We start from the raw sequence: 17,475 nt of genomic DNA, 5'->3' as shown, positions 1-17,475 counted from the left end.
TGTGTTCTTGCTTCTACATTGTTCTTTTAGCTGTGAGCGGCAATGAATCTTCACTGTTCCAGGCTTGAAGTCATTACTTTACCTTTTGTGTTCTTTTAAGCTGAAAATGTGGTTTGGTTACATTGACTCTGCCCTTCTGAGAGTTAAAACTTTAATTTAGATCTTAAAGGATCGTTAACATACATAATTTAGAAAACAAGTGATGGGTTAGAAAATGAGCCTTTTGCAATCAACAGCTTCAGCTCCAGAGTGCGTGTATTTTGTTATCCCTTAAAGTAAATTAAATTCTATTGGTGACAGTGCCAGACCAGTTCAGGATACACTTCCCTTTAAAATCCACATAAAACTAGTAAATCTTGCAGTGCTAAAGAAACTGAAGTATAATTTAAATATAGTGGGTTTAGAACATTCACCAATTCTATTATTATTTTTAAAGATTTAATAATGGAGCTAATTTTTTTGTTTTGATTCTGTGCATTTATAAATCACCAGTTTTAAACAGCTGATTTCTCTTAGTGAAGAATGAGTCAGCAGGAAAAGAGCAGCTCTGTCCTGGTGAACTTCTGAAATTTCCTTCTGTGTGCTTAGTAGTTTCTACCACAAAGAAAGTAGCCAGTATATTACATTACTGATTTGTAAAGGTTCCCCATCTTCTTTTACATGAGGACAAGAGACTGAATGATTCCTGTTTTCTGTTAAAGAAGTTGAAATATGAAATGGACTTTAAGAAAACTGAATTCTTTTTCTCACAGGACCACAGAGGGATGCACAGGCAGCACGAGAGTTCATCCTGAAGATGTTCGTAGACCTGAATCCAGACAGTGATAAAATTATCTACTCTCACTTCACATGCGCTACAGACACAGAGAACATCCGCTTTGTCTTTGCTGCTGTCAAGGACACAATCCTACAGTTAAACCTGAAGGAGTACAACCTGGTCTAACTGTGCCTGGGGTGTCCTCCAAAACCAACTTTCCGTGATTGAAGATACACAAGAGGGACTGTATTATAATCTGTGAAAACAATTTGCATAATACTAATTTATTGCCGGCCTGGACTCTGTGAATATCCACAGAGTTTGTAGTTAATATTATGATTTTATTTAAACCATATGGAGGAAAACCAAAAGATGCTGAAGTACATTCAGAGCACATTTCCTCATTTTTTAGGCAAAACCTTGTGACTCAACGTGTTTCAAATTCTCAGTCGTACATTTACAAAGGATAGCAGTTTTTTGCTATTGAAGCAAAATCAAGCTGGTTTCCTCTTTTCCTAACCCTTTCTCTCCCCCTCCTTTCCTTCCTCCCTCTTATCTTTTACAAGGTACAATGGCATTGTTTTCCTCAAGTTGCATTCCTGGGTGAAATATTTCCTGTTGAAGTCAGGAAAATACTATCATCACAATTTAAGTCATCAGTCATTGTAATTTTACAGTATATACTTTCTCTGAAGGATCAAAAAGTATTGATACTGTGATTTTTAAATTCTTTACATGGGTGTCTTCATTCTGTCTTCACTTTGAGACTAGAATCTTGGGATTGCAAAATAGAATTGTAGTTGTCTAAGGATATTAAGTTTAACCATAATTTTACAGTTCCAAAAGGTGCACAGAAGACAATAATGAAATAATTAAGATACAATTTGGGATGTACATGGAATATGTTAGAATCTCTTCTTATTTGCCATGTGCCATTTTTTTCTCTCTTTGTTTATTCACAAATGCCAAATAGAAAAGTCATAGACACTACACTTTCCCTAGTGGCTACAGCCTGAAACAGTATTGTTTTTCCCAGTTTGTGTGGGGTATTTTTCTTAAGTTAGAGCTTTTTTAAGTGTTCTTTTTCCACAACAGAAATATTATTTTTATTGTGCAAAATTCATGTTGCCAAATCTGGCTTTTTATAAAAACCAGTGCTCGTGAAACATAGGATACTGATGGAAATGCCAAATGGATGGGTTGGGATCTGTCCTGTTTGAGACAACTGCCAAATGATTAACTCACAGTTTCAGCTCATATGTTCCCTGTTTTAGAAACTGTTCTATTTTCTAATGCCAAAACCAGCAGTTAAGTGAATATGCTATGAGATGTACCATGCATACACATGTGGTCTACTAATTTAAAGACTGTTTAGCTCTCTCCTTATGTCAGTTAAGACATGAGGTTGTTTTCCGTAATAATGTCAAGGCATCTTTAGTTCTATAACAAGAAATTATTGATGAGAGATCATGTTCAGGAACCTTTCTCAATAAGGTTGCTTGTTAACTGATTCACAGGCATTTGATAGGCTTTCATGCAAAACAGCCTCTCTCAAAGTTCTTGAAAAGAGATTTATAAATGTAAATGAAACAGTGAGAAAATTATTCTTTAAATTTAAATGTGCAATTTTTTAACAACAAACATGCAGCACATATTGATGAGTCTTTATTTGCAGGTTGGAAGGTGTATTTTGACCAGGTGCACGATTGCTAGCAAGCTATAGAAAACGCAGAGTTCAGACATGTAATTGGATTATCTGTGATGCCAAGTAGCACTAGAGTGCTCTTAACACAGAAATTGCTGCCACATAAGAGCAGATGGGAGGTGGAAAAAGGAATTGCTTATTAGTTGATTACCAAAGTTAACAATAAATACTAATAAGGCGTTTTTCATCTTTAATCCTCCCAACTCCAAAAAAACAATAAGAACAGTTGCTATTTTTTGCTCCCTCTTAAAACATCTTGTAATTTAAAACTGGTTGTAGGTATAGTGCAATTATGAATGCTATAATCATTGTACATACATATATATATATATATATGGCAGCATCCATATTGGCTTTGTAATCATTAATTTTTGGCAAATTGAATGTGCTGTATTGATATGTATCTATGTAATTGTATTGTATGTCTTATAGTTAATTCACATTTTAAATAATGTTATTTTATTTACTTTTTTAAGAGAGAAGAATGTAAATTTTGTCAGTTTATTTCTGACTAGGGATTTGTTGTTGTTTTTATTTACAGAACAAAATACTGTAGTACAGAGCGGTACTAGCATTGTGCTGTATAAAATCATTTGCACATTCCTGAGTAGAAGTAAATTGGAGACACTCAGAGGTCATTCACATTCAAAAGAAAGCTTAAATCTTGTTAGGGCTTTATACAGCTATAGAAAGCAATCTTACTAGAGAACTTACATCATTATATCTCTAATTGGAACATAAGCTTTAAATGTAAGTTTAATTTTTGTTTGACAGATTAGGTTACTTTTACTTTTCTAATAGGCCTTATTGGAAAAGTAAATTTAGAGATATTTCAAACCATTGTACATAAGTACTAATGTGTATATGCTGTTGCCCTAAAAATACCATGATATAATATAAAACACCAGATCAATCAATCAGTCTTTCAGAAACCGCAGAAACCTTATGTATAACAACTAGAACTGAAAAGTCACAATTATTAACAATTTTAAGGAGTTAAAGAGTTTTGTTTAATAAAGCTAAAGCAGGTAGACCTATGTTATAAAAAGTGACACTGACATTCTGAATTGGGGATAAGAGCAGTGACTCTTTCTTATATACAGTTTAGCAAAATTGGTCGTGATCGTGCTATAAATGCAACAGAGTTTCTGTTTTCACAGTTTCACTGTTGATAATATCCTTTCTTTCAACGTGGGAAGGCATTGCCCACACTGGATTGAGTGCTACAAATGAAACTGTAACTGAAAAAATAAAAAAAAAAAAGGAAAAAATAAAAAAAAACAAACCAAAACCGAGGGAAAAAACCCAAACAAACAAAAAGCCACACCAGACAGTAGTGTCTAACAAAAGTTTGGGAGTTTTTAAATTTTTTTTTCTTACGAGATTTTGGGTGGGGAAAAATGAAATGTGGTTCCGAGTTTTGTATAAAAACAAAAGTTTACTCATGCTTTATAGTTCTATTGTGATTGCAGAAGTTTTCAAGAGTGTGTGCCACTGGACTCTTTTCTGGTATTTTTTAGGTGAGTTGAACCTGTGGCAATGTTTAGATCTTTTCAGCATGTTCTGGAAAAAAAGATATTTGGCATGCCAAGGCAAGCTTTACATGAATCACCTAACACAGCATTGCAGTGTGACAGTTTACAAAAACATTTTCTTTTTAAATGACACAGCTGTTCCCACTTGTAGTATATTCCATTGTGGCCACGGTGGTGTTGTTCCTATTGTTTTAATTGGTGGTTTCTACTATGCCTTATAGTGCTTAAGTCGAGAAGTTTGTGCCTCTAACATGAAACTGAAGGCAAAAAGATCAAGAAAGAAACCCTTTTAGTTTTTCCAGAATTACGTGTTTTATTTGAATGTTATGAATGGGGGAGGAGGGAAGGAAAACATCTTTGGAACCTATGTATTCTAGATGTTCACTAGCACAAGAAAGCTGTAATACGTGTTTTACAGAAACCTTGACTTGCCTTTTTCACTAATTAACTGGCACTGTCCTTACAGATGTAGGATGATGCAGCTATAAGGGCAGTTTACTTTTTATAATTCAGTCTCTCTTGATTGTCAAGGTGTATGGACTGTAATTTTAATCATACTGCCACATGATTGTGAATCACTTTTTAAAGTTTGAAAGTGGAGAAGAGACTTTTAATGCTGGATAACAGTCAGAACTGACTGCATGATTTGCAAAAACTCTATATGGGGGAAAAGGGCTGCATATAAAGATATTGCTAGACTCCCAGCCTTGAGTTGTAAGGTGCAGAAGACTTTCAGATTACTCAACCTCATGATCCTTTCCTTGTTAAACATTCTTCACAAAAGAATGAAATATTAGGAGAAAACAAAGACATGTTAACCCACATAAAAAAAAATTAGACAGTAATTTATTATTATGTGCTGCTATTTTTGGAGCTCTGTGCATGGTTTTTCTGCAGACTATTACATTAGTGAACTAATGAAGTGTTCACAGCATACTAACAAGGCCTACACATGACCTACCTCTAGTTAAGAGATCAGCAAAGTAAATGTTTTGGGGATACCAACATAAGTTAGGAAATTTAAATATTCTATAGGTAATTAACCATGGTATTTTAGAAATTGACGCTTTGCAAATAGAGTCTGTCTTTTGTATAAACCATAAACCATAAGTTCTAAAATCTATTAGGCATTAAACAACTTAATTCATCTGTCCTTGTCCAGTTTGTTAGTTTAGTAGAGATCTTGAAAACAATACATTTAGCTTGAGAAGAGGAGCTACTGATACCTCCTCTGTTTTGACTTTTGGTTACTCATAACATTTTGAGTTATGAGTACATAAAACAAGAAACTTTTCTATGTAGTCAATACAATATGAGGTCAAGATTTGCATAGTTCAAGGGATTTTACTGTAAATTTCACTTGAGCTTTTTCACAGTAGCCAAGCTGTAGGGAAAAAAGGAAGATAGATTTTGAAACTATTATCAAGAATCTAAAGTCAGCCATATCAAGCTTATTTTTAATCTTTTCATTCGGAGTTGTTTTTTCTCTCAAAATACAGTTTAAGGTGAAGTCTGTTGCTGGATTCCTCATTCACTATGCTGCAGGAAATCCTTATTTGACCAATTTTAATTTTTTTTGTTTGTTTTTTTGTTTGTTTGTTTTTTACTTAGGGAGGAGTGTCAGATGCATTTTAAGCCAGTGTATTTAAAAATAAATATCATATTTGCTGTTCTTAAAGTGTCATTTAAATGCATGTATTGTGTGTTGCTTGAGGGACAGAAATAGTTTTTTTGAAAAACTAACATTGTACAGTTACTGCCCCTCAAAAATGTTGATGGTTAAAAATACAATATTTTTGGCCATACCTTCGTACTATAGTATCTTCATTCCTTGAAATTTAGTTTTTCTGAAATACTGTTTGGGCTTATTGTTCTCCCAAAGTGCTTCTTGTTACAGTAAATGTTGGATAGACTCTTTAATTATACGTGCTCCATCATCATTGTCAAAACCTTAACATTTCCAGAATATCTTTACCACAGCCAGACGTTCAAAATATTTAAGGTTGTTACAATGTAGATGGTAATTTGACAGTGTTATTAAAGGTTTAGGCTTTTTGCTTATATACAATGGAAACTCAGAAGCATGGGAAAAGAAATAAACCCCATACCTTACTAATAGAAAACTCAGACTTTGTAGACAGTGAGACCCTAATTTCTTAAGGATTTTGGATGATTGCAGTAGTACTGCAAGAGCAGGGTGTTCATTAGATCTTTTTGCCTATGTTGTGGCAGGAATAACAGGAAATGTGTACTAGTTTTGAGGAGTTTGGATCATATTTTCTCAACAATCAGTGGATCTCATATCTTCATTGCTGAAGAAACAGAATTTCAGGCCAGTTGCAAAAACTACTTTGTTCTCTATGACATGATCACAACAGTTTAAATAAGATTGCTGGAGTATAAACAGTTATCCTAAGCAAGGACTTGAGTGGTTCTTGATTTTCATTTCAAGTTGCAGAATGTAAGGGAGACTGGTCAGTAGGGAAGGATTTATTTTATCTTTATGTCTCAGTGAAGATAATGTCAACAAAATACAATGTCAGTGGTGACCATTAGATGTGTGAAATAGATGTAGAAACTGTGTGATAAATTGTGCATAGTTGTGATTAAAACCTTACATCAGATATTATGATCATCTCATCCTATTGCTAAGCACTTTGTAGGATACTGTCCCAAACACCTAGGAATTCCAGAGTATTTCTGGGCTGCCACAAAATACACAATTGCCACCTCCTCAGTAGCACACCTGGTATCAGTATCTGATATGAAGGCACCTCCCTCCCCCTTTCATTGCTACCAAAAGAAGCTACCCTCCGAGACCTCCTCTGTTACCAGTTTTCAGCTGCTGGGAATTTCCCCTCTTAATTATGTCAGCTTTCTGCTTTGCCAATGAGCTGGATGAAAAAATCCCACCAAACTCTCATTTTTGCTCCTCTTGCTTGGCTGCTTTACTAGTCTAATTTTCAGGGGTGTCAGCCAATTTGGCTGAGCAATATTTCCAACAAGTGGTAAGCTAACTAATTGGAAGAGGTAGAATTTTGTAGTCAAAAGGCTTAGAAATGAGGAGAAAAGTGAGTAACGTGCCTCTCCTTTTAAACCTAGTCCTAGTTGTATGCAGTGTGGGCTGTTAGCTATTGTGGCTTGGAAGGGTTGCATTTTTCACTTGGAACGGTCTTTATTGCATTTTTATCTTGGGAAAAATAAAAAAAAAGGAAGTTGTAGAACAAAGAATACCTCTTTCCTGCTCCCCTTTTAAGCTTCCCATAAGTTTCTGTATATATGGACTGAAGACAACTGTAGTCATACTGATGCCAACAAGTCACACTGAGTGTTGAGGATGGAGAAATACAAGAACTGGGCTTTCATTCATCTCACAGGAAAAAAAAAAAGAAAAAGAAAAAAACAGTTAATTTCCAGTAGGATCTTAAAAAAAATATTTTTTTATCTTATTTAAAATGTGATGTTGCTGTGCATGACATTCAAGGTTTGCTGTACCCTTGTCCAATGCACTCCTTCCTTCTCCATTCACACTCATCTATCACACTGATTAATTGCTTCCTGCCATCTAAGGAAAGTACTTCTACAGTATTGCTTTATGTATGTAAACTCTGGAATACTTTCTGATCCTTGTGAATTAAATGTAAATTGGTCTGATAGAATTCAACAACTGATGATGTGTAATAGAGCTGAAGAGGAACACTCTCTCTTGCTTAATCTAGTTTCATGTTCCTCCTGCCATTTTGTTCTGATTATCTTTCTGTATATTTCCTTTGTCCTGTCTGTCATAAAAAGAAGGTTGCTTGACATACCAGATTCAGTTCTGGTAGTCATTGCAGAATTTATTAATTGTACTGGCTACATTAAAGACGAATTATGAATAAGAATAGCTTAATAAGGTTCCTGTAATCAGGGGCAGATCAAATTAGCTTTTTGGACAGGCATTAAACACTGTAATTGGAGTACAGTCAACTGAAAGATGTAGTAGGCAAACGTGAGCCAAATTAAGGTGTTTCAGTATGTCATTTCACATTGTCAATACAGAACTGTTTGCCAGGATGTTACTGAAAATTTTCCTTTTTTCCTACAGTCTTGTATGAGGTGGTTAATGCAATGCTCAGGCTGGCACTCAACTGAAGAGATGCATTAATTTGACAATAAGTTCCAATGTATTCTTGCAGAGATTATTGCATAAAATTACTTTATATGATGCTAACAACAACAAAAAAGATTACTTGCATGCAGTAAATACTTAAGATATTGCACTTTTATACATTTATTATAAGGAGAAATCACTCCCTAAAAATAAAATTCCATTTATCTCACAATGAAGTATCTGGAGTCTCTTAACAACTGGCAGTTACTGGTGCACTCAGGTGTGATTATTGCATAATAGAGGTGAATTAATTTGTTATCACATGCTGCAAATTTCTTGGTTTATTCTAAATACTGATTTTGGAAAGTCAGAATAATGTTTTTTACTATTTTGGTGTCTACTTTTCTCAACATGTCTTGGCAGAACCCTCACAGTTACTGATAGAACCTGATTTATTTTAGCTGGGCAAACTGACTAATCCAATATCCATTGTTAGGGTATTTCTTCAAGTGCTTTAGAATGTCAGTGTTTTATTTCACCTTACCAAAGTTAAGCAACCTGATAGTAATTGAGGCAAAAAGCTAGATACATAGTCAAATTCGATACTTCCCTTGCATAATAATCTTTTAACATGTTAATAATATGGTGATTATTTAGCTAATGGAATTATTCCTCTTAAATTGCAACAGGCAATGGTGGTACCATGAAGAAATCAGTTTTCCCTATCTACATGGTCATATTATTGAGATTCCTTACAAGATGTTGGAAGTGTTCAAATAATGTTATGACTAATATGTGTAAAAATAGCTTGAGTTTTGGAATTGTTTAATACGGTCTAGAAATTGTTTGAATCTCTTATAAGAGATTATAGAAATGATGCTACAAGTGGAAGACTGTGGTTATGGATTAAAACAATTCTCTTTTGATATATATTCACATTCCTACATGCTGAATTGACATTTACACTTCATTTCTGCTAATACGAAACAAAGGCAACTCCACTGTAGATAGCATAATGTAATCCTCCATTTAAAACCAGAAGAGCAAAGCATTGTATAGCTAGAATGTAAAAACAGGACTCATCCCAAATTAGATGAGTAGCGTGTAAATAAGCACAACAAATTTCCTAAGCAGAGCTTATGTAAACTGAGAAACCATTTGTGAGTTTTAGGTGACTGTTCACTTATTCAAGATTAATAGGAAAAAAATCCAAACCTGGCCTGGAGATACTTTGTTAGCATATCTCTCAGATTTCTTCAAAGATTTTACATTACAAAGTAAGGCAGGTTACAAGTTCTTTCTCCCTTTCTCTGATGTTCAAGAGTTGAATAATTTGTATTATTGCAGAGTGCTTGAAATGGACACCTCAGAATTGCAACAAAGGGGAATAGCATAGTACTGCAAGGCATGGAAGGCAAACCTTACATCCCCAGTAAAGCAAGTGAAACCTATTTTGCTAGTTTACCTGCAAAATATGTGTAATTAAATTATTTTTTTTTGTTTTCTCAGTAGAAAATATTACTGTGACTTCAGTGTACTAGAAGATAGTCTTTTTAGTTCTTTACTCTTCAGTTGTTCTAATAGAATTAGGAAAGAGTAGTTGTCTTACCCTAAGCTACGAAACCAGAAAATTAAATCCTTTCCCACATCTCCATCACTAAATGTCCTGATTTTCTGTCTTAGAGAGCCACAAGTATGGCTTTATTTAGTCTTCTATTGCAAAGCAAGCAAAAAGACAGGTCTTTTGCCACCAGAAATTAATGAAATAGTTGGCAAGTTTAGGTGCTGTGGTCTTCATTGTCTGCAATCTGTTCATACCATTTTAGTCTTTGCTTTCAATAATTCTATGACTGCCACAATTTAGGAGAAAGAAAATAGATTCTTTTGTCTGCCTGAAGGTCCTTTGAGTAAAAATTTGATGGCACTGACATCTATGTAAAAGAAATCTGCATCTTGGAAGAAGGTTCTTTTAGAGCTGATCATCTGAAATTTCCAAACATTACCTTGCTAGTTGAAGTTCTGTAAGTGACAGAAATTGAAGCATTAGTTTAAAGAAAGTGTGTGTTTCCATCACCAATGTCTGTCTTGAGCAGGTTGACTCAGGCTGATGTGGCATTACTTAAAATGCTTGTGATACATGGAAATTCCCATTTGGTGTGTGTCTGTCACTGTGGAATGCTGTGTCACCTGTGAACCCAGGGTCGTAAAGAGTTGAAATTTAAACAGAAATTCTAAGCATCTGGTGTTTCTGCAATCAAAGCAAGATCAGGTCTGCCCTTGCTTTAGCGCAACAGATTTTCTTTGCTACACAGCCACCTTCTTCACTTTCTGGTTTTTTCATCTCCCTCTCATTTTTAGCAAACAAAACAAAAAACCCCACCACACAACAAAGAAACAAACCCGTCAAAGGAAACAGGAAGACTAATGACAGGTTGCACTCACATTCCAGACTATAGCTTTCAGTCATACAGTTTGAGCCTACAAGTACCCAGTAGGTTTACAGACATGACCATTGGCTGTTGACTTAGAGCCTTTAATTACATCAAGCCTGTAATGTCAGGGGGGAATTTGTTATGTAGATGCCACTTGTTCTTTAGGAAGATGCCTTCCTAAAACCCCTTTTGCACTGTAAAAGTTGTTTTCAAGTTTAAGATTTCTCAAATAGTGAGAAAAGAAATAGGTAATGATAGAATGTCTGTGAACCATGGACTGAGATCTACGGTGAGAACAAGCAGGACACTGGAGTGTGAAGCATTCATACACTGAAGTTACTGCTGCAAGAGGAAGGGACTTAGTGGAAAACTGTTTGACTTATGGTTAGGCCAAAAGTACACTGGAGAAACAGCAATGTGAGATGCGTCACACCATGTAATAAAAATTCATTTGAAAATAAAAAAGGTGAAGCGTGAGGCATTTTGCCAAGACTTCAAGGTTGTCTTTAAAGAAAACACAAGTTGAGAATGTATCTGTGCATATACTACCTAGCTAGAAATTCAGGAGCCATGACACTTAGAAAATGGCATATCTCAATAGTTACATAAAGAATTTAACACAAAGCCAGTGCCAGACCACACCATTTTACATCTTTCACCAGAGACAGGTACAAACACTTTTAAGTATATTTTTCTATATGTACATGCACATTTCTACTGACATAGCAAGCATATCAGGCATTTTGTGATATCTGAGGGCACTAGTCTTACAGATAATGCTTACATATTTAAAGAATTTTCAGAAAAATACTGTAAAACCATTGTAATTTCATAGATGTTAATGAAAACTAAAAGTTGTATTTTGATTTTTTTTTTCTGGGCTCAATTAAACAAGTTTATTTTAAAGGTGTTTTCTACAAGAGCCTGACTTTTTTGATATCTTACATCTAGGTACAACTATGGCTTTCTACTGACTGAAGTGTATGTAATAGGCTTCACAGGCTACAATGATTATGAGAGACCAGAAGCACCTTATAAATGCCAGGCACCCCTCCTGACTGTGCCTGTTTGCTCTGTCCTGTGGGAACAGGAGGCAAAAGACAGCCCAAAGCCTCCCAGCTCAGGCTCCTGACAGGCTGAAGAGGAAAGTCAGAGCTGCCCATGGGAGGTGAGGCATTGGCCAGAGACACCAGCAGATGGTTGACGTCCCATGAGGGTGACACCGAGGCTCAAACCAGGGCTTTTCAGCCCAGTGCTGCCTCCCACTTCCTACAGGACCAACCCTTGCCTTACTCCAGCTCTGTTCTGCCACCACATGCTCACCAGCCCCCTTGTCTCTGAGCATCAGCCTCTAACACCTCACACAGTGGTACCCTGACCAGTCCCCCACATCCTGGTGCAGCCATGCAGGACCACCACCACAGCCCCTCACCTTCCTCTGCCCTTCTGTACTCACTTCTTCACCTCCGGCAAACTTTCCTCTTCCTGCTGCTGCCGATACCATCTTGAGGTCTCACAGTGTCACCAGCATTTCTCACCCAGCTCGTGTCCACCCATTAGAGAGACTGAGATGTGAAGGATAGCGTGGCAAGAGTAATACTCTCCTCATGGACATCAGATGTCCCATTCCATTTGGGGCGCCCTCAATGCATTGCAACCCTTGGTTCTGATATCTTTTAAGTCCTCATATATGACAGGATGTGCCCCCTCACTGCTCAGCCCACACATGGGCAGATGGTGCCTCACACACACACACACACAAACACACAGACACACAGACACAGACACACACACACACACAGACACACAGACACACACACACACACACAAACACACAGACACACACACACACACACGCCCACACACACACACACACACAGACGCACACACATGGATACACACACACACACAAACATACACAGACGCAGACACACACACATGCACATGCAGACACACAGACATGAACACACACACACACAGACACAGACACAAACACATGTGCCTCACGCATCTATGGTGCTGTTACTGTCTGTCAGCTGCTGTCATGAGCAAAACATCCCCAGAATCTGTCTGGCTGCAGTTACTGCCCTGTGACACAAGTTAGTACAGCGTTTGGCAGAAGTGTGGGAGGGGCTGCAGTGCCGGCCTTCTCTTATCTGTTTATTTCTCCTGATGGGAGCCGTCCTTCTCCTTGCAATGAGCTGGGTCCTTTAGTCATGCTTACTTAACTGTGACTACACAATAGACAACATCAACTATCTATATATGTACATATGCATGTATGTATGTATCTCCTCTGTAAATTCATACCATTTAGGTATCATTTAGGTTGGAAAAGATCCAAGTTCAGAATCATTTAGGTTGGAAAAGACCCTCAATACCATCCAGCCCAACTGAGTTCAACTGCCAGGTCCACCACTAACCTATGTTCCAAAGTGCCACGTCTACACAGCTTTTAAACTTCTCTAGGGATTGTGATTCAACCACTTCATGGGGCAGTCTGTTCCAGTGAAGAAATTTTCCCTGATATGCAATCTTAACCTCTGCTGGCACAACTTGAGGTCAATTACTCCTGTCCTATTGCTTGTTACCTGGGAGAAGAGACTGACCCCCAACACACTACAACCTCCTTTTAGGTTGTTGTAGAGACCAATAAGGTCATCCCTGAGCCTCCTCTTCTCCACACTGAACAATCCCAGATTCTGGCATACATTATTGGCAAGAGAGGGAGTTTCTGGAAGTAATCTAGGTACCTGCTACTTTGAAAGTCCCAATTTATGAAAGCTTCACAAAATTTTAAGTGAGGTATGGAACAAAAGGAAGCACAGAGTTCTACAAAGAAAGACCACAACTTTTAAGACATTAGATCAAGAACGAAGATTCAGTAGCAAGACAGGTATTTCTGTAAGTTCATCTGTACTCAGTAGCAAAGAGAGGGGAAAGGAAATACAACATACAGAAAAATAAATTAAAAATCTAGTCATAAATCATTGGAATACAAAGGTATCAAGTACAAAAATTGCTAAAGGGAAGTTTAAATACCAACAACTCTTAAGGATAAGGTAGCACTAAAAAGACAGATATTTTCAAGTACACTGGAATAATATTAGCAATATTATGGGTCCTACATGGTCTTATCCAAGTGGTAAAACATAAGTGTGAAAAAATTAGGAAGCAGGCGTACCAGGTAGCATATCACATCTGGTATATGTCCGAAGGGAACATAGCAAGATGCTGTCAAATGACTGTGATGAAATATTCTCTAATACACAAGTCACTAGGGATAATTGTGAATAATATAGTAAAAATTAAAACAGGACTGGATAACCTGCAGCTGAAAATTCCAAAGAGGCTTTGTTCTGTTTGATGTGAAAATTTTATAAATTGTGAACTTTGCGAGAAACACCAGAAGACTGGAACAGTGCTGCTGTTGTGCTACTATCATCTGTAGTTCAACTAATTAAATGCTGCCATCAGTCAGCGCAAGTAAACACCTTGGAAAATTTTTGAAGACATTGTTACTGAGTCCTCTATGATAAACTGAAGAACAGTGATTATATTTAGGTTTCCTGTTCCAGCTCTGCCATACCTGTGATGTGATCCTGTGGAACTGCTCTCCTACCTTCTAAACAGTAAAGGAGTACAGGAATTAAACCCAGTACATCTAAACAGGCTTTTGTGGGAGGTGATGCACTATTTTTCATGAATTTTAGACTACCCAATGAAAGATAAACCAAAGTGCAAAACCTCACTGTATTTACCAGCAAAAGAAACATGTATTTTTTTGCCAAAACAGCATTTAATCCAATGTTTCTAAGTCTTTCTTTGAACCTGTCATTATTTAAGTGTTTTTTACCAGCATGACAAAATACTTAAACCTGACAGAAGACTGCTTAAACAGAAGATGGTGCTTTTAACTTCTCTATAGATACTGAAAAATTTATGTGAGTTCAAAAGTGAAAAATGTAAATTCTCTCCTCATACATCAGGATTGTGGGCTTGTAGCTAATGTGTGTTAGCTCCTTCATTCAAGCACACCTAAGCTTTTACAAAACACACCAGTTAGTGTGGCTTCACCTGCTGTAAATCAGCATACACGTGTGGAGTTACTTGGGAAAATTTTCGTATGTGGTCAAACATTTAGGATATGAGTGAGGTCTTTGTCTTATCCTCCACTTACATGAATGAGAATATGAATTCCCTTGCTTCCTCACACCCACAAAGTGTTTTTTATTTCTCTCACGAGATACAGTACATCAGCAGTTTTATTTCACTCTCATCATGTTTTGTGTGTTTGCAGTGTTAGGATAGTGTGTAACTTCACACTGCCAGATGAAATTAGCACACCATGCAATTAAAATTAGCAAAATTTCGCTACGGTAAGTCTCAGACATCTGTTAGAAAGAAATCTGGGCTTCTACTGGTTGTTTTCAAAGTATTTGTGCTGCAAGGAACAGTTTGTCTTTTGAGAATTGGACTAGTTGGGACTTTTATACAAGTAATGATTCACATTCTAAGTGCTAGTTTAATTCATATTCCTTAACCCAGGCGTTTCTGTTCAAGGGTAAGAGTATGTTGAATAAAATATACTTGAAAGCTGGCTGAATCTGGGATGTTTTTCACTGCACCGGTATTTGGGGTCATTGAACCTGTCAAACTAGTTTGGGCCAGTAAGAAAGTTTCTCTGAGTCTATTCCTTTTAAGGAGTGTAGCTACTATGAGTTACTGAGCTATGATGTGTACAAACTACACAAAGTAGGAGAGAAAACTGTCAGCTAAAGTAAAACTTTATCACAGTGTAAAATAGCCAAAAAATAGAATAGCAAAACCAATGGAAACTAAACCAACCACCCTAAAGAGAAAGTCACACATGGCTGCTAGTGCAAAATTGAGTTTATTTTACTCTCCCAATTTTGAAATATACATAACATTTGGATCTTGTTTGTCTTTGAATGTCTGTATCCTACACAGCTGTTTGCTCCTAAGATATAAACTACTACCAAATAAAATCCTGTGTCCATGTTTCACAGGTTAAAATGACCATGCTCTATGAGGGCCCAGAAAAAATAAGAGATTTCTCATTTTTTAGTACTTCTTTTCTTGAGGGAATGACAACGGGATTCCTTATGCTCTTCTACCACTGCTCTCACTCATAGTTGTTGAAGCATATCCCTAGTTAGAAATAGTTAAGGAACTGTATATGCAATTTAGGAGTAAAATTGAAATATTATTGTTACCAAGTGTTCTGCCTTGAGGTTATCTCTCCATATCAACAGTACTCCAAAAGCCACTGTGAGCCATCAAAAATACCCCAAACATTTGAAAACAAAAACTGCCATGGTTAAAGGAGGTTTTGTGTTTTAGTCCTTTTATTCCAACTTAGTTTTGGAGGGCCTGTCTCTTTAAGAATAAATCCTATTCCCCCCTCCCCCATGCCCCACAGGTGGGAGAGGGAGGGAAAAAGGCCAAGTGGAAAATGGAACTCCTTCTCTTTCCTGGACCGTGTGTTACTGCTGCGGCAGAGACCATCGCCGCCGGAGCTTCTGCCTCCGCTGCTCGCAGAGCCGCCGCCACCGGCGGGACTGTCCCTGCGGCTTTTTGTGCTGTTTCTGCGTTTGTTTGTTTTAATTTGGCTGGACGGAGGGTGGTGGTTTTTAACCCTTTGTACCCGGGGGCTGGGGGGTGGGGAGGGTTGTTCACGTGTGTGGTGAATTCCCCTCTTTGCGGATAAACCATTTCCTTTGTATCTTTCTTATTTCTTTGTCAGTAAACCATTTTTTTTTTCAGTTACACCTCCTCGCATTTTGTCCCTCTGTATTGGTGTGGAAAGGTCTTGATAAAAGGGGAACAAGTTTATTGGAGTTCTTGCCCCAGTGTTTGTCTTTAAACCAAGACACTCACCCAATAACAAACCAGACTTCAAACAGAAAGTTGTCAAGCAGACTGAACAAAACCGTAAACTTGAAACTACATTTAAACAGGTTGCTGTCAATGTCAAATTACAAAATTATTTTAACACAAAACTGATTTAAAAAAAATGAAAATCCCAAATGCTGACGCATCTTCAGTGTCGTATGTCTGGTTTGTAATTGCCTTTGCCCATTAACTGTGTAGAAATTTGTGTTTGACTGCTGTAACTATCTAAATTGATGTCAGATTTTGCAAGGAATGCTTTTAAGAAGTAAGAACTCTCTGTTAAGACATTACACTGTAGGACTTCTTATCTGTGCTGCTGATGCCTTGGCAGATTGTGTAGTAACTTGTAGTCCAGTTTGCTTTTCTTCAATATAGTGCTCTACCTTATACAATGTCAATGCTATAGTGTTTACTGTTATCTGTTTCACTCCTGTTTGCTTTGGGGATATCACATGCTGTGCAATGTTGCTATGATTTAACTGAAAACACTGTAGGTGCTTTTCAGCCTTCATTTACTGTTTTTGCTGGGAAAACAGGTAAGCTGCTCTCATAGCAGTTCAATCTGTTCTGAAAAACACAAAACTAACAAGAAAACACCACTAAACTAAAAAAATTACAGTATAACTCTGTGGTTTTTTCTTGTTGAAATAAGTGTAAAGCACACCTTCTCCAGCTACATGCAGTAGTGTACAGCTATGATTATTGCATGTGGTGCCCCATTGGGACAATTATTTTTTTGGACTGGGTGGCTGTTTGAACACAAAGCAGAATATAGAAATAATGCTTACAGTTTGGAGTAAAGCAAAATTTTATAGATTTCCAAACAAGACATAAGATATTCTTACTGTGATTTTAGTAAAATATTTCAGAAAATAAACGGAAACATAGGACATAGTAGGCAAATCATAAGGAGTTGCTGCATCTGGAATCTGAGTTTGTATACCTTCATAAGAGATGAGATGAAATTTTTAACTGACGATGGTGTCATTAGGGAACTCCTAGCAGGATTCCTGTGGACAGCTTGGTCAATATTGTTA

At 36.9% G+C, this 17,475-nt stretch overlaps 1 protein-coding gene across 1 annotated transcript in view; it reads left to right on the top strand.

Annotated features, from left to right (window-relative positions):
• LOC139684564 (guanine nucleotide-binding protein G(q) subunit alpha) overlaps positions 1-8,322 on the top strand; it is a 119,895-nt gene extending 111,573 nt beyond the window's left edge. Inside the window, exon 7 of the mRNA XM_071580660.1 lies at positions 753-8,322. Within this exon, the coding sequence (XP_071436761.1) occupies positions 753-943 (191 nt within the window). The 3' untranslated portion in view covers positions 944-8,322. The remainder of the gene's footprint in view (positions 1-752) is intronic.
• The last annotated feature ends 9,153 nt before the right edge of the window (positions 8,323-17,475 follow it).

This window comes from Pithys albifrons, chromosome Z, assembly GCF_047495875.1.
Source record: "Pithys albifrons albifrons isolate INPA30051 chromosome Z, PitAlb_v1, whole genome shotgun sequence".
Classification (NCBI taxonomy): domain Eukaryota; kingdom Metazoa; phylum Chordata; class Aves; order Passeriformes; family Thamnophilidae; genus Pithys; species Pithys albifrons.
This window is presented reverse-complemented; position numbering and strand designations above follow the sequence as displayed.